This window comes from Amborella trichopoda, chromosome 8 (genome assembly GCF_054954075.1).
Source record: "Amborella trichopoda isolate Santa Cruz 75 chromosome 8, AtrichopodaSantaCruz75HAP2 v2.0, whole genome shotgun sequence".
NCBI classification, from domain to species: Eukaryota; Viridiplantae; Streptophyta; class Magnoliopsida; order Amborellales; family Amborellaceae; genus Amborella; species Amborella trichopoda.
Genome location: NC_142343.1, coordinates 34,804,875 through 34,827,556, shown reverse-complemented (window position 1 = coordinate 34,827,556; position 22,682 = coordinate 34,804,875). Strand labels below are relative to the sequence as shown.

General features: G+C 34.3%; 1 protein-coding gene across 1 annotated transcript; it reads left to right on the top strand.

The window, feature by feature from the left end:
* The first annotated feature begins 19,568 nt into the window (after positions 1–19,568).
* On the top strand, positions 19,569–22,146 carry LOC18423489 (SEC14 cytosolic factor family protein / phosphoglyceride transfer family protein). The gene is made up of 4 exons (XM_006828090.4): positions 19,569–20,512; positions 20,701–20,825; positions 20,990–21,131; positions 21,689–22,146. The coding sequence occupies exons 1-4, from the start codon at positions 19,763–19,765 to the stop codon at positions 21,947–21,949; spliced, it is 1,278 nt and encodes a 425-aa protein (XP_006828153.1). The 5' UTR covers positions 19,569–19,762; the 3' UTR covers positions 21,950–22,146.
* The last annotated feature ends 536 nt before the right edge of the window (positions 22,147–22,682 follow it).

Sequence of the window (22,682 nt, the reverse complement as noted above, 5' to 3'; positions counted from 1 at the left end):
GTTAGAATAACAGATTTATATGACTTAGCCAGAAGGGTTTATTGTTAAAGAAAATGAGGACTATATCAGCAAGTTGAGGAAGTAGTTGTATGGCCTAAAGAAATCTCCTAGGTAGTGGCACAAACGTTTTGATACGTCCATGATTAGACACGGGTATGTCAGAAGTAAGTATGACAATTGTGTCTATTTTAAAAAATTTACTGATGGTTCGTTCATCTATTTATTGCTTTATGTAGATGATATTCTTATTGCTGCAAATAATTCTTTAAAAATCAGTAAATTGAGGACTTAGCGTGTCAGAGAATTTGAAATGAAAGATTTAGGTTCAGCAAAAAAAATTTTGGGTATGAAGATTTGTAGAGATCGAAAGTTGGGTAAATTATGGCTATCTTAAAAGAAGTACATTGATAAGGTCCTTGCTAGATTCGGGATAAAAATTTCAAAGCCTGTGGGTACTCCTCTTGCTATACATTTCAGATTGTCCGTAACATTATCTCCAAGTTCAAATGCTGAAAAGGAATACATGTCACGTGTTCCTGTGCGAGTGCAGTTGGAAGTCTTATGTATGCAATGGTTTGCACTTGTCCAGATATTTTTCATGCCGTTAGTGTTGTTAGCAAGTATATGACTAATATAAGAAAGGAGCATTGACATGCGGTAAAATGGATTCTGCTTTACTTAAAGGGTACATCAGATGTGGGTCTGATGTTTGATAGCGATAACAAGTTTGGTGACAAGATTGTTGGTTATATTGATGCTGACTTTGCAGGTGATTTGAACTGTAGGAGATCTATTACAAGTTATGTGGTTACACTTGCAAGAGCTCCAATCAGTTGGAAGTGGATGCTACAAACCGTTGTTGCCTTGTCTACGACTGAACCAGAATACAGGCCTGTTGCTGAGGCATAAAAGAAGCCATTTGGCTTAGAGGGCTTGTAAGCGATTTACACTTACGACATGATGATATTGTTATTTATTGTGACCAAGGGTTTAAAAAACGGATAAGTGCCCTGGATCGGGTGCCCCAAAAACCCATCCGGATCGGTGAATTGACGATCAGGATCAGGAATCGGCCGAATAGGTCGGATTTAGTCTTAAAAAAAATCCAAAAAAATTATTAAAATTCATTATAAAATATTTTTTTTTAGGAATCCAATATAAAATGGGGGTACTCCATTAAGAACTTTAATTTTTTTGCATTAATATGCGAATATTAAGATGCTTTTTCCCTGCATGAACTACTGTTAACCATTAAATTTACATCACACAAAAGGATAATTATAGAATTATCATGGATGAAGTACATCATCATACATGGACTACAATAAAAAATAGATTAAATCGACGAAAAAATGGCCACCAAAATCTCAAATTGGTAAAAAGCCCTAATCTATTAAAAAAACCCAAATTATTACAACCTAACTAACTAAAATCCAAAATTATTATAACCTAACTAATTATAATATTATATACTTAAATTGAAATTATTGGTTTACCTTTTCTAATTATTTTACTATACAAATAATAACAAATCCGAAATATCTTATAATATTAAAATACATTATTGACAACTGTAAAAAAAAATAGTACATTGCATAATTTATAATGCAATGTTTTTATTTCCAAAAATCTAGTTTTTTAGGTTTCTAGAATAAATTTAGTAGAAGAGATTGTTAGTAGAGAGAGAGAGATAGATATTTCAAATAACCTCAGTGTATGAACCCTATCATTAAATTAATATTCCTAAATTTATATTAAAGACCACCATGTTATAAACATAAAAAATATAATTAGACCATTTTTTCCCAAGTAAAAAAAAAAAAAAATCTAACAATAGACATTCATATATGAGAGAGAAAAAAAGAGCTAACATGCTTCAAGCCTATATTTTATTGTCTTTATGTATCTAATTTAAGCTTACGATAATGGCAGCTCAAATTTGTGTTTGAAAAACATGATACTTGTTGTATTAACTTTTATTTATTTTTTGACAAGAAATACTTGTTGTGTTGCCTTTTTTTTTTTTTTTGACAAGAAAAATAAGAATATGGCATTGCCTAGGTACCTTTTATTTTATTTTTTGACAAAAGACTTTGTTTTTGACAAGAATTTATTTTATTTTTTGACAAAAAAAATTTGGTTTTGACAATAAAAATAAGAAGATGGTACCTTTTATTTTATTTTATTTTTTGATAAAAAAATTATTTTTTACAAGCACAATAGGAAGATGGTATGATTTTATTTTATTTTATTTTTTGATAAAAAAATTTGTTTTTGACAAGAACAATAAGAAGATGGTATGTTTTAATTTATTTTATTTTATTTTTGATAAAAAAATTTGATTTTGACAAGAACAATAAGAAGATGGCACGTTTTATTTTTATTTTTAAAAATTATGTCTGAGAGAATTCGAACTAGAGACCTTTAGCATCAAAATATACATGATAACCGCCACACCACAACGCCACTTAATATGTTAATTTTCATAATAAAAGTATATATTATCTTTTCAAACTATAACAGTGAGAATTGTGCCACATCGAAAAATTCAAGGACCATTAATGGGTATCAAAGACCTGAGGATGCCCATATCAATAACAAATGCATGGGCATGGGCCTCTTGATGGTCACGGCGACTCGCAATAATTGAATAACCCCCATTTTGAAAAATATATTCCAATTACCCTCGGGCGGTTTACTATTGGGACTCGAACGGTTTGCTATTGGGACTCGGCCGGACTTGATGGTTTTTCGGTAGAACCCAGGCGTTATACTGTAGCGACTCGGGAAGACTCGCTAGTTCTTCTTTAGAATCGGGTGATATTGTGAATTTTACTGGAATGAAGACTCACTGGTTCTTCTCTAGAACCAGGTGATATTGTGAATTTTACTGGAATCGATATGGGGTGACCGATTCCCATGAAGACTCCCTCGAGTCCATGCTAACTCGGTGATTTTTAAATCACTGATTGTGACAGTCAGAGTGTAATACATTTGGCGAAGAACAAGGTATATCATGCAAAGACGAAGCATATTGATGTCAGAGTGCAATACATTAGCGAAGAACCAGTGATTTTTAAATCACTGATTGTGACAGTCAGAGTGCAATACATTTAAAAATCATTGATTGTGACAGTCAAAGTGCAATACATTTAAAAATCACTGATTGTGACAGTCAGAGTGCAATACATTTGGCGAAGAACTAGGTATATCATGATAGGATGAAGCATATTGATGTCAGAGTGCAATACATTTGGCGAAGGACCAGGTATATCATGCAAGGACGAGTCAGAGTGCAATACATTTGGCAAAGAACCAGGTAAATCATGCAAGGACGAGTTAGAGTGCAATACATTTGGTGGGACCAGGTATATCATCAAGGACGAGTTAGAGTGCAATGCATTTGACGAAGAACTAGGTATATCCTGCAAGGACGAGTCAGAGTGTAATCCATTTATTGGGACGAGTCAGAGTGCAATACATTTGGCGAAAAACCAGGTATATCATTCAAGGACGAAGCATATTGATATTAGAGTGCAATACATTTAGTGAAGAACTAGGTATATCATGCAAAGACGAGTTAGAGTGCAATACATTTGGCGAAGAACCAGGTATATCATGCAAGGACGAGTTAGAGTGCAATCATTTGGCGGGACGAGTTAGAGTTCAATACATTTGGCAGGACGAGCCAGAGTGCAATACATTTAGCGGGACGAGTCAGAGTATAATACATTTGGCGAAGAACCAGTTATATCATGCAAGGACGAAGTATATTGATGTCAGATACCATTTTATCGGTGAGATCATAGCTGAAGGTTATATGTTGTTAGGGAAGATTGACACTAAAAGAATATCTTGTTACTGAAGATTGACACTAAAAAGAATGCTGCAAATATGTTGATAAAGTCGGTTCCATTACAGAAGTTCAAGCTATGCTTGGACTTGACTAATGTGTTGCCCAAGTGAGTGCCTGTGAGGCACGTGTGGAGAAAAAGGTCGATGGGAATGAATTCAAGCCGAGGTGGAGATTTGTTGATTTGTCACGTATTCTAAGATAAGTCTCGGTTAGATTTTCATATTTTGTTAGGATGTGAATCCTAAATTTTAGAAAACAAATATTTTTTGGATATCTCTAAATTGGCAAGAGATAGGGGCATCATGTGACCTCTTTTCCTATTTATTTGGGTGGAGCCTATTATTTAGGATTTAAGTTTGCGGATAAGTCTTACTTAGATTAGGATGCTGCTTCGAGTCCACATGGATAAGGATAAACTTCATTTTTTTTATAAAGTTAGGAAAGTTGATGTTGTTTTGAGCACTTGTCTTTGGGGCTTTATTCTCTCTATATGAAGATGATTTTCTAGAGAGAGAAAGCATGTGTGGAAAAAGTAGGCCATACATGGTCATTTTTGGGTTTGTCCTCTCTTATTAAGATATATTGTAGAGAGAGAAAGTGCATAGAAAAAAATAGAAGGAAACTTTTTGGGGTTTTTGTAAAGAGAGAAAATTGAAGAGAAGAAGGCTTTGTGGGAGATTGAGTCTCTGGCCCTCTCAAGTAAATTATTTTGTAATTTTTTTTATTTGATTTAGTGAAAAATATCGATCGTCTTCGCCCGTGGATGTAGTCACAATTATGACGAACCATGTAAATCGTGATGTTCTTTTTATGCTATTTATTTTCTGCTTTATTTTTGTTGTTTGTTGCTTGTTCTTTTGTCGATATTTTTTCCCGTACTTTATTGCCAAAAATTGACCTGTCGAGTTTAGAGCTTCCACGCACAACAAGTAGCATTTGCTCATGAGCATCTGGTAGTGTCTTTCTAATAGAAAATTTAAAATCACTGGTCTGGATCAAAGTTGATCATATATATTCACTTTACAAAAAGTTGATGTGCCAGCAAGTTTGCGTAGCCATCGTAATATAACACATTTTGTGGAGAGGTGCAGGATCGCTCATCCAGAAAACTGGACTGGTTTAGAGAATTGGCTGTCATGATCAAGATCCAGCCGGGTGCCAGATCGGTCATCTAGAAAATTGGATTGGTTCAGCAAATTGGCTATCGTGATCGAGATCCATCCGAGTGAATTGGGCAACAAAAATTTTAAAAAGTTATAGAGAAATTAAAATATGAAAAAATAGTAAAAAATAAAAAGTAGAACTGGTTCTCTGACAGAATCAGCTAGAAGATGCTAGTTCTTAATGAGAACTAAACCAACCCTACTGGTTCCCAATGTAAACCAGATGGTTGTCGTCTGGTTCACCTTTTTTTTTTTTCAAACATTGCTTAGTGGAATGTCTCCCATATTCACTTTGATCTCATACTTGGGGACCATGATTGTGACACTATAGAAGTATACATATAGAGCTTTTGGGTCAATTCGTGGCTTAACAAGAGAAACAAATCAAGTGATTTTGACAATCCTTGCACATTGCAAAAACTATGCAAAGAGTTGGCAGCTCTTTTGGAATCCAAGTACAACAAGAGTTGGAGGTGTACTAAGGAACCATGAAGGCAATATGCGCATCCACGCGCTCTTGCATGGACCAACATGGTTATTTTCATGTAGATTGAAGATCAAAATAGGTGATCAAAAGGGTCTCTGCTGGTTGCAGGCAGTACGACTTTCAGTTGCATGTTCATCATTTTTTTCCCAAGCTAAATGGTATTTGGAGTTGAAAATTCGTAATAAGTTCAAGACCCAATATATTAAACACTAATGTAACCTATTGCATGTTTGTTTGCAATATTAAATAGTGGATGGAAGCCCAAGTGCATCTCAAAAATAATTCTGCAGTGTAATGACCTTTGATCAATCAAAGATCCACAAACTCTATCAATGTGAGGACTTTTTTGGACGAAACTTGCGGCAAAATGGTCTCAACTCAATTATCTATAAATTTATGGAGAAAAAAATAACCTTCAATCCATCAAATTTGGCTAAAATAATAGGGAAAAGTGACGGTAGAAGATAATCCAAAGCCCCCAAGGGTAAGCCTTTGATATGATATTTACGATTGGATTTGCACCCATTTCAGAGTGAAATCAACTCAAATCTCATGCAAAATGAGTAGAGAAAGTGGGGTTGCTCAAATTATAGGCTGAAAGGTATTGCAGATCTATATAAATCTGGTTCTCTTTTGTGTCTACTGATAGCATTAGCTCCAAATCCTTATCTTTGGTGTTATAAAGCTTTTAAATTTTAATTAAATCTAAGAAATAATAAAAAAAAGATAATAATACTATAAATAAATAAAATTAATTATATGCTTGAGAAAACCTATAGTTGGGGCCCATATCAGGGCTATGTATTTTGATTTACACCTTTCGATGTCTTCTCTTGCTTTCTTGAAACATGGCTCTAAGGTTTTGGATCAATGAGAACTTGTTCCTAGGATTTTATCTTGATTTTGGAGAGGTTTTGATAGGATATGGGGTTAGGAGCTTTTGCCTAGAGCTTTTTAGGGTGTTCCCCTTTTTCTAAAGGTATTCCTAATTTTCTAGTGGTTTTTGGATTTTTCAAATTTTCTTAATATTTTTGAATGAATTTCCTAATTTTCAAGGCTTTCTAGTATTTTTCTTAATTATCAAGGATTTTTTCTAATTTTTTAGGGATTTTTTCCCTATTTATCTAGAATTTTTTAGGGATTTTCTAGTTTGAAAATTAGTATATTTTTTTAGGATTTTAAGTGGGGTATTGATATGCTTTTTATAGGCTTAGGGTTGAAATAAAAAAAAGTAGGGTATGTTTTAGATTTTTGCATAATATTTCAGACCAAAAAACCGACCCTAAAACCTATTTTAAAGGATTACCGGGCCCATCCTGTCGTGCAACACTCAACTTGTTGAGTGGCTCGACATTCGGAGTAGCAAGTGGCCCGACGCGCAGTGTGGCACGCGGCTTAGGTGCATGGGTATTTTCATAATTTTGCTCTATAATCTTTCGAGGTTTCTAACTTTTGATGTGTAGGTCCAATTTGAGTGATTCTTAGACCGTTGGAAAGCTCTCGGAGTCTACTAAGACTTGAGAAAGAATTTGGATAGTTTTTTTTTTTTACTATAGCTCACTAAGGCTATTGTGGTCCTTGAGGCTGAGAATCAGGGTTTTTAAAAATTCCCTTAACTAGAATTTTGAGAGGGTGTATACATAGGATACTCTCAAGACCATAACTAGCTTTTCATTTAGATAGAAACGGGGTAAAAAGCTGATTTTCCGTCCTACGATGGTCTAAACATATCGCCTTCCTACCCATGTTTTAGTTATCTAGATACCCAACTCTTGAGGTTGGAAACCCTTGAGGGAGATGTTGAATCCTTGCCGTTGCTTCAGGCTAGCCATCCAAAGCCTAAACTTCTCCAAAGCAAAAAATTAGACCTGAAACCTTGACCTTAGGCAGCCCAAACATGGAAGAAACTTAGTTTCTTGAAATTAGGTGGACCAATTCCCTCTAAAGGGGTAATATTGATTTAGTGAATAGTAGGATCACACTTGCAAACATAGCTCATAAAATAGGGGTGTCAAATGCAAGAATTATAAATAAACCTAATTTTTTAAAAAACAAAAATTTTTTTAAAAAAAAAAAAAAAAAAAAAAATTTTAGGGGGATCTATTGTGTCCTGTGCTCTTATCTTCTCCAACGGCGAATTTAGAGGCAATTGGGGCACCCTGAGGGTAAGATGTAAGCCAGGGGTCTAAGAGGGCTTGCTATATATGCAAGTCCGGGTGGTTCTTGAAACTTACCTGTGTATCTTCTTTGTTTACTTCTGTTTATTTTTTCCTTGTGGACCAGGTTTTTATGAGTCCCCTGCTGTTCTCATGCGGGCTCCCTCTAGCACCCATTTTTTATATAAATCCTGGACCCAAATTTGTAAAGATCCATGATCTACAATAAAATAAAATATTAAAACATTTTTGTTAAAAAAAATTTACCCATTGGATAAGAATGTTTAGTGGTGGAAGTTCATCTTAAAGATGAATATTTGTAAGTCAGCGGGCTAGTGAGTCCGCTGACTCAGAAAACTATTTTTTCTTTTCCAATTGATGTTGTGCCATTTCTTTTTGTTTTTTTTCCTTTTTTCTGGAGTCAGTATTAGAAAAAGAAAAGACAAAAAAGAAAAAGAAAACCAAACTCACACAACAGCATAGAGAAATATGCCATGTCACAATCCATCCTGGATTTGTGTGAAAGAAACTGTCTTTCATACATGTCCTTTATGTAGCCTGATATGTTGGACCTTATTGGATCTAGAAATAATGTGGCACTCTGTCTCACCCATCTCTCTGTTTCTCATCCAAATAATCTGCCGTTTTATATGTTAACTGTAGGAGTGGAGGGTGATGTCCATATTGTCTCTCTCTTAATACAATTTGAATACAACCATGCTTCTGACTTTATGTATGAGTTGTAATAAACCCTTTTATGTTCATAAACAACCACCATGCATGTGGCTCAAGCCAACCACGATTCATTTTGGTACCTCTCTCTCTAGAGCTTAGCAATAGGATTCTAACACTCTTCAAATGTGTGTGTGGGCCACAAAATGTAGGGTTGCTTCTTCCCAACCACTGTTCATTTGTAACATACTAATCTCTCCGTTTCTAGGCAGAAACCCACTTTTCAAAGCTCAAATAGGGCTTGTTTCGGGTTTCATATAAGGGAAATGTTGGTATGCTTTTCCTACATCATAGAAGTTCTATCTTCACCCTACTATCCAGCCGTCTAATTTTGATCAAGAGAGTCACTTACCTTTTGATCTTAGATCCGATATCTCAAAGTATTTTATTTTAAGTTTTTTTATACAAATTCTATGAATATGAAATTTGGTACATGCCATCTTTTCATTTGGACGCAACTATAAAACATATTAAAAATAATTTTTTGACAAAATATAATTATCAAAATACCTTTTAAAACTTTCAAGGGTATTTTGGTCATTGTTTTTATTGAAAATATTTTTTTTTTTACATTTTTCGCTAGTGCTAGTTTAATAAAGGAATAGACGTCCAAAATTTGGTATAAAAATAATTTATAGAAAAAAATTTAAAAAATAATAATGTAGAAACGTGACATTATGATTGGGACAATTTTAACCATCCATTCAGAATAGACAGTTGGATAAAGGGGATGATAGAACTTCTATGCTATAGGGAAATCATAGAAAGCTTTGCCTTAATAGAAAATCATATTTTTTGTTGCTTTAAATTCATTCAAAGAAAGGGTATCAATCGTCTACTTTCTTTAGAGCAGAGCCGTTTTTTTGAAAGTTTTAAATTACTCCCCCGCCTCTTTCGCATCAAAACAAAGGGAAGATTTCCGTGAATGACAATAATGGCCTTCTGTTTGAAGACTCCTTTCATTTTTGCCGTTCTCCCTGAGGAAAATTTTATATAGAGCGGAGGCTCTAAACAATCCAATTAGAGCCCACTTAAAAAATTTCACTAGAATTTTTATTCAAATTCTAGTTGTTTTGGTGCTCAAATATATTCAAATTGATCATGTCGACATCAAGATGCATATACATGAAAGAAAAATAGATTTTAAAATTTGAAAATAGTACATCTTGTGACACATTTTTGGACAGGTCAATTTTCAAGATTTTCAAGTTTTTATAGATATACTCAATGTACAATATTTTTTAAGCTTTAAATTTTATAATTACATATGAAAATATATTTTAAGACTATCACAAAGATTTTTAGTATTGAAACCATATTTCTCGACACTATTTGAATGTGTGCTTTACTTTAATTGTTTAGAGCCTCGGCTCTATACAAACCGCACCCTTCTCTCCTATAATGGGACAATACAAATGCTTTGGATTTAACAATGTTCAAAAGTGGCATAACACTTGAGTATGTTGAGCTTATGCATTATGTATAAATACACAAAGAAAGTATATAGGGAAATTATCAATAATATACCCAAATTTTAGTTAAATTCTAAAAAGACCCTAAACTTTCGAATACCTTGCCCATAACCCTTTTCCCCATTTTTCATTTTTTTTGGACAAAATTACCCTTTACGGTATATAGACTACCGTAATTCACGAAATATTTACGGTAATCTATTAACCATAAAAGTTTAAAGCTATTTACTGTAAAATATTAAAGCTCAATTACAGTAATATATTTACCGTAATTCTGATAATAGATAATACGGTAAATATTTTACCGTAATAACCTTTGTTATTTTAATGGTATTCTGAATGCTGTAAATTCTTCAAGCTCTATTACGGCAAACACATTGCTGTAACGCTTTCCCATATATTCCCTCATCAGAAACCCCCTTCCTCTTAAAGCTCTATTACGGCAAACACAGTGCCGTAAAGCTTTGCCATACCCCCCATATATCCTCTCATAAAAAACCCTCCCTCTCTCGTTCCTCTTAAAACTCTATTACGGCAAACACATTGCCGTAAAGCTTTCTTGCATTGAAGGTATTGAAGGTGATTGAGTATTAGGGGACGTGAGGCTATTGAAGGTGATTACATTGTTTCTATAGCAGTTATACAGATATCTTCTCACAGGTTTTTTTTGCGATTTATCTAATTTATCTGCATTAATCGATTTAAATATATTTTGGATGAGAATGAGAGATGAAAGGGTTTGTTTATTTTGTCATTATGATATATGTGTATTTTTTCTAGTTGTTTTCCAGTTCTATTTATTCCATGTTTTCTAGATGAAAATTTCTCAGGGCTTTCCTATGAAATTTGAGAATTTTCCAATGAAAACTCTGAATTAGGGTATTGTAAGAAATTAGGGTTTCTCTGTGGGGGATTGATTTTTGTGATGTATAATCGGTTTATCATAGATTTTGGATGAAATTGAGAGATGACAAATTAGGTTTGTTTATTTTGGCTTCATGTTAAATATCCAAAAAAAATGAATGAATGAATTATCATTGAGAAGTACATATAAAATTGTTAGTTTCGTTATGTAAAATCTATTTAAATAGTTTTTGGATGAAATTGAGAAGTCAATATTTGGATTTGTTTTTTAATGGGAGAAATTTGTTCTTGAATATATGGATTTGTGAGTTTTTAGCCATGATTTCATTGGACATTGGCGTTTATACTGTATTAGCAGCGATCTACAAATAGGTATCAAAATTTTATGTGAAGTTATTTGGATAATTTTATTAGCCATGATTTTATTGGACATTAAGAAAATTATATTGCCATGATTTCATTACACATTCATATAATTGATTTGATGTTTTGCTTTTGTCGATTTGTGATAATTGAGCTATCTTTTACTTTGTATCACCTAGAAGATACTCGTCCATCAGGTTGGAATCATGTTTAGTGACTGATGTATGCAATATTGATCAGTGATTGCGGTCTCCACTTCATTTTTAAATTTTTGATTGTAAAATTTTGTTTTTCAGGTATTTGAGCCCCAATATGTTAAATTTTGATTGTAAAATTTCTGATTTCTATCTCTCCCTCTTAAGTAATATCTAATGTAACTTGCACAACCACCATACTCTTTGGCCTTTTGAAGTGTAATAATGGTTTATCATGGCTTTTTGAACAGTGATCATGCAGAAGATGGACCATTCCCTAGAGGTCCTGAGATTCTTACATTGCTTACTAGACAATGGGAACATATATCACAGAAGATATGAGAAGGAGATGTATGTACAAGTATTTGAAATTATATTAGTTAAATAATTTATTTATTGTAGTACATGAAATCACACATTCTATTTCAGGATAAAGAAAATGCCCTCAGGATTGATGAGAAGCCCAATGCAAATTCTTCGTGGCCATTAATAAACAATGATCAAATTGATTTGGTCAGGAGATCAGGATTGTATCCTTTGACCATAGTACCGATGACTCACCATGACCACGACACGTTATTTACTATTATTGAGAGCTGACGCGTAGAGACAAACACGGGGCACTTCAATGTAGACATCAGAGAGATGATGCCTACTCTTGAAGATACATGGCCTACTCTTGAAGATACATGGCCTATTCTTCGGTTAAAGGTAACTGGTGTGGCTGTAACTTTGAGGAGAGTAAAGAACTACGAGGATTATATAGTTCGTATGATAGGAAAGCTGCCACCTAGCGGTAGCCATTCCATTATCCGGCTGACATGGCTGAGGAATACATTTCAGTAGTTACCACGCAATTATAACCGCACCACTCTTTTACGATACACCAGTGCCTACCTCTTATATATTACAGAGTACACAATTTTTGCGGACTCTACAAATGGTATGGTCCCTACAATTTATTTACAATTTTTTGAGGATATGGACATAGGTGGTCAATACGCATGGGGTGCAGCTGCCTTAACTTTTTTGTTTCCAGCCTTGTCAAAGGTTATTTGTTCCGATCATTAATATCTAAGTGGATCAGCCACTCTGTTGCTGATAATGCTAATATAAGAATGTTTGCATACTTTTGAGCAAATTCGATGCATATTTTTTGTTGTGGTTCTAGAAATTGTTATATATGTATTTCAGTGTTGGGCGTATGAGCATTTCAAATTGTTGTGCCCAATTCTTAAAGCAATAAGAGCAAAACAACTTAGATCCCTCAGGTGGGCCTCTCCTAGGGTATGGGATAACGTGCACAACTTCGGTCTCGTGGGTCGACAGGAGATTGATAATGCGCGTATAAATGATGTTAGTATAATATACTTAAATTTTATTTAATGAAATTAATTCTAGGTTCAGGTCATTCAACTTAAAATTTGTCTTATTTTTTGTCATAGGTCATATGGACCCCATACGAGGATTATCTTGACGTAAGACATGAAACTGTTGAGGACAGAGATTGTGGGCTTCTTGTACGTTAGACTGCTCTGTGTCGCACATACCTCATATGTGGACACATTTGTGAGGGGTATATGCCAGATCTGCTGCTCCAATAATTTGGACTTCACCAAGGGATACCGGTAGATCCCTTGCAATGGGAGAGGATGGAGAGAAACTGACAATTGGGGGGATGAGCTTAGAGCTGAAATAGATATATAGACGAACCTCATAGATTACATTTGTCAGGCAGATAAAGATATGCTCAATGGAAAGCCGACAAAAAGAATACATCGAGTGGTACATGCTAAGGACTAGACCCCTGATCCATAATCCATTTAAGAAACGTCCCTTCAAGTTTGCACATCGAGGTTATACTGATGAAGATAGAATGGTAATATTTTATTATCATATAATTCATATTTCATATAAATTGATGCATTTTAGAAGTCTCAATAATCTAATTTCATATTTCATATGACTTGATGCAACCTAGGGACATCAACCATGCAACTCAACTTCTACGTGAAGGTTACAATTCAAGAAATTAGGACCTAGCTAATGAAGCATTAGCTGTACTTTAATTATATGACCCAGAAGATGCAGAGGAAGAAGAATCTGAAGAATTGGACTTAGGTGATGAGATGGATGACCACGTGCCTATATGACTTCTTCCTCCTCGACCAGATGAAGGGCCAAGCAATATACAACCCATTCCCACACCAGTTCAACCAGAAGAGCCAACATGATAGTTACGTCCTCGTACTGGAAGACGGGAGGAGAGCAGCTCACAACAGGAGAGTAACTCAAATACAAAGTTGTAATTACCACAGTAGGGTTAGAAGTTACCAGTATGCCGAAAGTGTTAAAGATCCTTTGATGTAAAGAGGTCAGTAGTGCCTAAATTTTGTAAAGAAACCATTAGTGCCCAACTACTGTTTTTATAAAAAGTTGAAATATAAATATCTTTTGGTACATGAAAAGTTCAAATTCATTTTCAGAAGGTTCTTTTAGTTATGTTGGAATATGGTCTTTTTGTAGCTATTTTGTAGTTTGTGAGAGTTCCTAATTGGGTGTATGATTTCTATGTAGAACATGTTGGACTCTGAATTATTCACTGAATATGGTGAGGCTAGTCAATACCAAATACAAGAGGTCACTGGAAAGGGAAGCTATGAGGTGGTGACCGCAGCCATTGACACATATCCAATGGATCTATCAGTATCAGTGCATCTAAAAAATTTAAAGTCAATATGTTGAGATCACCATATTAAAAAAAAAAAAAAAATGAAAAAAAGAAAAACAAAAATTGAGATATTACGGTTTTTTCATCACCGTAATGCTCTTAAATAGAATCACAGTAATCAAATTACCGTAATATGTATTACGATAATTTGATTACTGTGATACATTTTGGAGCATTACTCTCAAATATCATTATGGTAATCAAATTACCGTACCGTGATACACTTTGAGAGAATTATGATAAAACAAAAACCATAATGCTCAAAAATCCAGAAGACTTTCGAGCATTACGGTCTTTGTTCCACCGTAATGCTCTCAAACAGTATTACGGTGATCCAATTACCGTAATACACATTATGATAATTTAATTACTGTAATGCTCTTTGAGAGCATGAGCATTACGGTGGAACAAAGACTGTATTGTTCCTTTTGATATCAAAAAGCATTACGGTGATTAAATTACCGTAATACACATTACGGTAATTAGACTACCGCAATGATTTTTAAGTGTAACAACCTTAAAAATTTGTAATTTAAAAGACCCTCTAATTGATCATCTCGACATCGAGATGTATGAATGTGTAAAAAGAAAGATTTTGAGTCCAAAAAATAGTGCATCTTGCAACACATTATCTAGACCATCCATTTTCAAGATTTTCACATGTTTATAGATCTACATGATTTTAACCCTTTTTGGAGTTTAAAATTTTATAATTAGATACGAAAATACATTTTTAGATAATCCTAAGAATTTTTTACGCTAAAATTACATATTATAATAAAATTTGGAGGTGCACTAAAATTACATTTTTAGATAATCCTAATAAAATTTTTTACACTAAAATTACATGGTGAATACATTCATGTACTCTTTTTGAAAAAATGCTCTACGGTATTTAAATTACCGTTACTTGTTACAATATAAATGCCTACATAACTTTATTTCATAATAAGGTTACAAAACTTTAGATATTCCATCACAAGGCTGCATAACTTTGGATATTTCATTAATTAAACCAAAATTCATATGAAGATGAATCTGTTTACAATTTCAAAAACAGAATGACATATCACGAAAAAAAGAACTGGCACTAATGGCCTATTTACATCCTTTTATATACTCGATTTACATGTCTTCCGGTAATGGCCCACAACCTCGCATCGACTACACTTAAGAGACCTAATCTCTTTGTACTCTGTTTGCTTGCGATGTCTTTGGCCGACAACGGGTGGCATTACAATTATATAGATAATATCTGGCAACTCTAGCACATCAGGCAGTGGGTTGAAAGAAAGGGAATATGCCCTATGATACATTTGAACTGTGAAATAAACACTGCAATAATTTATAACATCTTCATGCTTATGATCTTTAGCGGCAATTGCATGACTGCACGACGACCCACTAACATGGCACACCCTACGATTGCATGTATGAGTTGCCAAATTAACAACATAACTCTTATCCGCATTGATCTCATACATTCCATCATGTGCACATGTGACTGTATTGAGGAATTTGGACTTATCCCTCCTCAGGTCTATTACATTTTCGATGTAAGAATGTCGCTCCATTCTAGGGACATAGCTTTTTTCTTTGAAAATTCTCACATGAGATTAACCCTTAGGCATTCAAGGAGTTTAATAAAGGGGTTCTCCCAAACCTGTAATATCCACCTGATGAATGATTCAGAGATGTTCGATGTCATATGATTATACCTACATCTCTTAAAATGTGTGTTTGCCCAATATTTCGAATGCTGTAACATAATCCAATCATAAGCCTTAGCATTTGCACTCTTAATCTTTGCCATGTACTCAACGAAGTCTGATATATACAACGTATGTGCAGCTTTCCAATAAAGCTTTACGAGTGTCGAATTTCTATAGGCCTTTTTGAAGTTATTGGCAAGGTGTTTCATGCAATAGCCTTATTTGCTGCTTGAAAATATTATTTCTAATGTGGCTTGTAACCCTTTTTGACAATCTGAGACAATAGTCAGTGTCGGTAAATCAGACCTCTCGCAAAACTCCTCATTCATAAGCTCTAGGAACCAAGTCCAACTTAGTGTGTTTTCATTCTCAAACATTGCATGTGCTATAGGAAAAATATTTTCATTCGCATCTACCCCAACTGCAGCCAATAATATCCCTTTGTATATTCCCTTAAAAAATGTCTCATCTAGTCCTATTAGTGGCCTACAACCAAACAAAAATCCATATAAACATGGACGAATGCCTATAAATACACACTCAAATCTATCATGATCATTTGTTTGAATGATGGTTAAGGTTCCAAGGTTAGTGACTCGGATCTTATGAAGATATTTAGCAAGATCCTCGATGCCATCACATGGGAACCCTCATTTATCTGTTGTGCAACTTCTTTGCCCCATCATGCTTGTTGGTATGATAACATGACACCTTGATTAAGTTGTATATCATTAACTACGTCCCTAGGTGTAAGATTGGGCATATCACTTAACCGGTCTTTGATCTTGCTTGCCTCCCAATAGCTCCGAGCAAGTGGCTGATGAACCCTACATATTCCCCTAGCACATGAATGCACATTTAGCAACTTCTTCACCTTGAAGAAGTTTGTTGCACCAACCCCACACTTACCATAAACAACTATTTGCAACACACTTTGCCCATTCATGTCTCCCCTTGCTTTTTATGAACTTCATATTGAAGTTTTGTGATATAACATAATCAATAAGATGATTACGGCATGCCTGTACATCATCAAAATCCTAACCAACTTGAAGTACAACTTCATAATGGTTAATCCCAGGGGGTTTTCTATCAAATCGCTGTCGTCGATACTGCTCGATTTCAGATTCATTATCATCTTATATGCTTATGCTAGCAGCACATTCACTGTCGCCTACTTGCTCTGATCGGGATGTGCTGTATAAAAATTTTTCAACACAAGTCAAAATTATCCGAACTCATAACAAATAATTGACAATTATGAAAAATTAATGATTTTCATTGCAAACTTCTTACATGACCAATGTTGATGGACCATTATCAGGTATTGTTGGTTGTCGATATTCATTGCAATCAGACGGACCAATATCGGACACTGTTGGTGGTCGATATTCAGTGCAGTCAGACTCAATAAGTCTGTTTGATACATACATAGTGATGGGAGAAGACCCTTCCATCGTATTGACAATGTCGTCATCATCATCAATACGTATCATGTTACTTGATAACCCTGGGTCAGTATACCTAATAGTCACGCTACTTGGGGCATAATTTGATACTTTTGACAAGTGATCATTGACTTATTCAATTGTTGGGATCCCCTTAAAAAATATAACCTTTATGTCCCCACCGTCATAAAAAATACTTCTATCATTAGATTTTCTTTTAAAAAACCACCAATTGTGTAACATGATTTTCACTATGTTCTCACCCATTATTATTACGTACAAGCTGAATCACTGCATAAAAATTTTAGATGGAAAAATATATAAATATTAAGAAATTCATAATACATACAAATAATGAAGAGGTTGCATGAGGGAACGATGCAAAACATATGCCATAATATAAAAAACATTACAATGGCCAACCCAACTACATCAAGTATTATAAAAAAAAAACATTATTTTGATGCCCAACCGTTAAATAAATATGAAATTTATTTATCCAACAATATAAATAGATCTAAAACTTATTTACTCAAATTTTAATCAAATAACACCAATCACTATAGCAAAGCAACAAAAAATTTTCTTTAGATGCTCAAAACAACCTAATATATTGATGACATACCTATAAATCAATGTTGGTGTGTATATTTGATGCTCTCATAGACCTCGTTCAAAGATAATAGATGATATGATGGAAAATAGATAAGAAAGATAGAATATGGATGAGAGAAAAAAAAATTGGATGAAAGTGCCAAAAAAAGTCATCGAAATTAGGGTTTTATGAAAAAACCCTAAAAAAAAAAAAAAGCGGGAAACATATACGGTAATATGAATACTGTATAGTTTATCCAATTTATTACGGTACTTCGTGTACCGTAATCTTCAGTTATAAAAATACGGTAGTTTTTCTAGCGTAAAAGTAGTTCATTTTATTACGGTATAAAAAATACAGTAAATAATTTTGTATACATTACGGTATTAAAATTACTGTAATGTTATTTACGGTATTTTGACTACCGTAAAAGGTAAACTCATTCGTAAAAACCTGAAAATGGGCAAAAAGGGTGCACGCGAAGTTTTCAAAGATGGTTTTTTTTAAAAAAAAAATCAAAATTAAGGTATTTTAGCGATAATTTCTCAAATATATATAATGAGATCATTTACTTTAGATAGAATTAGGTCACAATTATTGTTGACTGATATATTTGAAATAGGGTGGTTAAAGATGTGTTATCGTTTAGGTATTTAAAATACAAATTTGTAAATGTTGTGACACACTTTTATCTCTTGATTTCACAACCAATATCTAAAATTGATTGTGACATCTTTGTACCAAAAAGCAATAGTCTCGTACTATAGAATTCCATATCCAAAAGCTCTAGAAAACAAGAAATGACTAATAGAGTCCTAATTGTATTAATTCCATAACTTTCATTTTATTAGAAAATGATCGACAAATCCCTTCAATATTATGTGGAGACACAAATTGTAAAGATCACAAGTTCAACATTTTTTTTAGTTAGCCGACAATTCCTAAAATTCAACATTCTAGTTTTGTAATTGAATGTGATTTCTATAAGGCCTAAAACATACTGTGGGGGAAATCTCTATGATGGCTTTAGAAATAATTTCCACTATTGATTATGAAAATTGTAGCTCAGAAAATAGTACAGATCTTGCAAATTGATGAGTACTTGAAAATGAAAGGTCTAGATAATATGTTACATTATAAACTACTTTTTGGGTTTGAAATCTTAATTTTTTTCACAACATAACGGCCAATGTTGAGACGTTCAACTTGAAAGTTTTCCAATAACAAAATTGCAATTTTAATGAGTTTTGAGGTAACGCATTACTTTTTTTCCTGGACCTTATCTTAATGGGAAAGTATATAATGAGACTATTTACCTTCCGTACAAGGTGGTCACAATTAATCTCGACCATTGGATATGAAATTGGATGATTGCATTTATTGCACTGACCAAACTCAAAGTTCAAATTTTTTTTTTTTGGAACTTTGTGATACATCTAAGCTATCAGATTTCACATCGAATGGTTGTAAGTAATTATGATCTCTCCATACTAAATGGTCTCATTACATACCATTTATATTTTAAACTATGAGAAAAGTTTATATAGAGCCGAGACTCTAAACAATGAAATTAGAGCCCACATTGTTCCTTTTAAGGAGAAGAAAGAAAGAAAACATGTAAATTCATGTAGAAAAAAATGAACTATGGGTAACTCTGATATTTAAGATTAAATGAGGGATACTGATTTATTACCGGTCGTAATAATTCCACCGCGCCGCTTGCAGCACCCTGTGTCCCTGTTTTTTATATTATTTTCTCCCTCTACAAAGCCTCAGGTCTCTGGTTCAAAATTTCACTCTTTTCAATTCTTTCACATTTCTCTGTCTCTAGACGTTTCTCTCTCTAAAGCTCAGTTTTTTCGTTCTTCACCATTGAATGTGCTCACGCTCCTCAAACCTCTGAAGTCTCTTTCTTCTCTCATTCTATATCAGGACTGCTCTCTCTCTCCCAAGGCCTCTCTCTTTCTCTCTCTACTTGGTCACACAGTAATGGAGGCCCCAACGCTCCAACAAACCGAACCAGCGGCCCTAAGCCCCTTCAATGGCGACCCCAAGAAGAAAAGCCTCGTCACCACACTCATGGAAACCGCATTGCGCTCCTCCTCTTTCAAAGAAGACTCGTACTTCATCTCTCAGCTCAGAGACTCTGAAAAAAAAGCTCTCTCTGAGCTCAAGCAAAAGCTCCATCTCTCTATCCAATCCAACCAGTTCTCTCCTGACTCAGATAAAGAGACCGAAATCTCAATGTGGGGTGTTCCCATTCTCGGTGGAGACGATCGATCTGATGTCATTCTCTTGAAATTTCTCCGAGCTAGAGATTTCAGAGTCTCCGATGCTCTAACAATGTTGCAGAAGTGTTATCAATGGAGGAAAGAATTTGGGGCTGACTCCATTGTTGAAGAGGACTTGGGTTTTAAAGAGCTCGAAGGTGTTGTGGCCTATATGCACTCTTATGACAGAGATGGTCACCCTGTGTGTTATAATGCATATGGGGTTTTTAGAGACAAGGATTTGTACCAGAAGGTCTTTGGAGATGATGAGAAGCTGAAGAAGTTTTTGAGGTGGAGGGTTCAGGTGCTTGAGAGGGGTGTGAATTTGCTGCAATTTAAGCCTGGGGGTGTGAATTCCATTATTCAGATCACAGATCTAAAAAACATGCCAAAGAGGGAGCTGAGGGTGGCATCTAACCATATTCTCTCTCTTTTTCAGGATAATTATCCAGAAATGGTGGCTAGAAAGGTACTTGTTTTTTCTCTCTCTCTCCAGGAATCAAAGCAAATGCTATTTTTAATTTTAATACAGTAAAGTCAATCATCTCTCTCTTTCACTCACACACAATGGAAAAAATGCTCTATTTCACCCAGCAGAGAAAGTTCTCTCTCTCTCTCTCTGTTGCTGATGTTCTTTTTTTTGTAATGTGGGTGCAGATCTTCATTAATGTCCCATGGTATTTCAGCATGTTGTACTCAATGTTCAGCCCCTTTCTTACCCAACGAACCAAGAGCAAGTTTGTTATAGCCAGAGAAGGAAATGTTGCAGAGGCCCTCTACAAGTGTGCCCCCCTTCTTGTTACTTTTGTGACTTTTTTCCTTCAATTTATTTTTTAGGTTCATATAAAATTGTAAATTTGAGTGGTTTTTTTAATCAAAATTTCGTGTTTTGATTAAGATTGAGGTCTTATTAGAAAGTCTGATGTGGTATTTGATTCATTTTCAGGTTTATTAGGCCAGAAAATGTACCTATTCAGTATGGAGGTCTGAGCAGGCCTGAAGATTTGCAGTCTGGCCCTGCCAAACCTGCATCAGAATTTACAGTTAAGGCAGGGGAAAAGGTTAACCTGGAGATTGAAGGCATAGAGGTAAGATAGATTATAGGTTAATAGGTATACCTAGCTTTAATCCTAGGTTCTATGTTTCATGTAAATTTGATTGGTTTTGTCTATGATCTTGGTTTAGTTTTATGATGGGTGTTTCAATTTTTTCGTGCTGTATTCTCTTTCTAGTATTGTTGTGTAGTAGATACCACCTTTTGTGCATTTCATGTGTTTGAAGTCAGTTTAGTACTAGTGTATTTAATGCTACTTTGTATGTTTCACTTGGGGTAAATTGGGTTCATATTTTGACGGTGGGCTACTTTGATATTTGATGTTAGGTGTAAGTGGACCATGAAATTTAAATATTTTTTACTTTGGGTCATGTTGATCTCTCTCTCATACAGACACAGTTGTGCATTCAACATAGAACTCAATTTATGTTGCAATTGATTAGTGGATCATATAGGGGATTTATGATTATCTCATGAATTTGAAGGATTATCTTCTACTTGAAGCCCAAATATCTGAAATTTCTGTCTCATGAATTTCTAGTATTTCTTTATTTTTTGACACTGGTTTCTTACTTTTGGTGTTTTGATCAGGGTGGATCCACCATAGTTTGGGAGATAGTGGTGGGGGGATGGGACTTGAATTACAGTGCTGAATATGTTCCTAGCTCTGAGGGGAGTTACACTGTAGCCATTGAAAAGCCAAGGAAAATGGTTTCATCTGATGAACCAATTCAGAACTCTTACACTGCAACTGATCCTGGAAAGATGGTTCTTTCTATCGATAATTCGGCCTCCAAGAGAAGGAAGGTTGCAGCCTATCGATACATGGTGCGAAAATCGGCTACTGTTTGAGCTTGAAGATGAAGAGCTTTAGAGAGAGAGAGTGAGAGAGAGATAAGCTATGTTTATCTTTTTGATAATTAAGTAAGATGTGTCTCTGTTTGTTTTTTTTTTTTTTTGCATTTTGTACTTGCAGTCATATCTATATGTAATATGTATACGGTGTATGAGAACTTAAGGTTTTATTGGAGCCTAGTTTTTTTGATACCCTTTTAAATCTCTTTTTGTTTTATTGATCATGAAGTTACATTAAGGGGTTATCTTAGGTGGTCTTGTATGATAATAAAGGGGAAATTTCTAAGGATTTATTTTTTTTTTGGAAAAAGTATAAAATGAGACCATTTACATCGGTAAAGAGATGTCCCAAAGCCATCTAATAATTTGGGTGTGTCAAATTCGAAAAATTTTATTTTAAACTTTGAGTTTGATCAATGAAACAAATGCAGCCACTCAAATTTACATCAAATAATCAAGATTAATTGTGGTAACTTTATACTTTTCTCAAAAAAAAAAAAAAAAAAAAAAACCTTAGAAATGTGATTGTTTGGTTGTTTGGTATTGTTTAATTTGAATATTGAAGATGCAAAATGATGAATAAGAATATGCAATGGGTTGAGAAATGCCGAAGTTTTGGGCGAAATTTCGCGGAAATTTGGTTTGAAGGACACGAACTCCTAGTTTCTAAAGGCCTTAGATGGAGACTGGACGATGCTCTGCGATTGCCTTTTTACTTTTACTTTTTCTT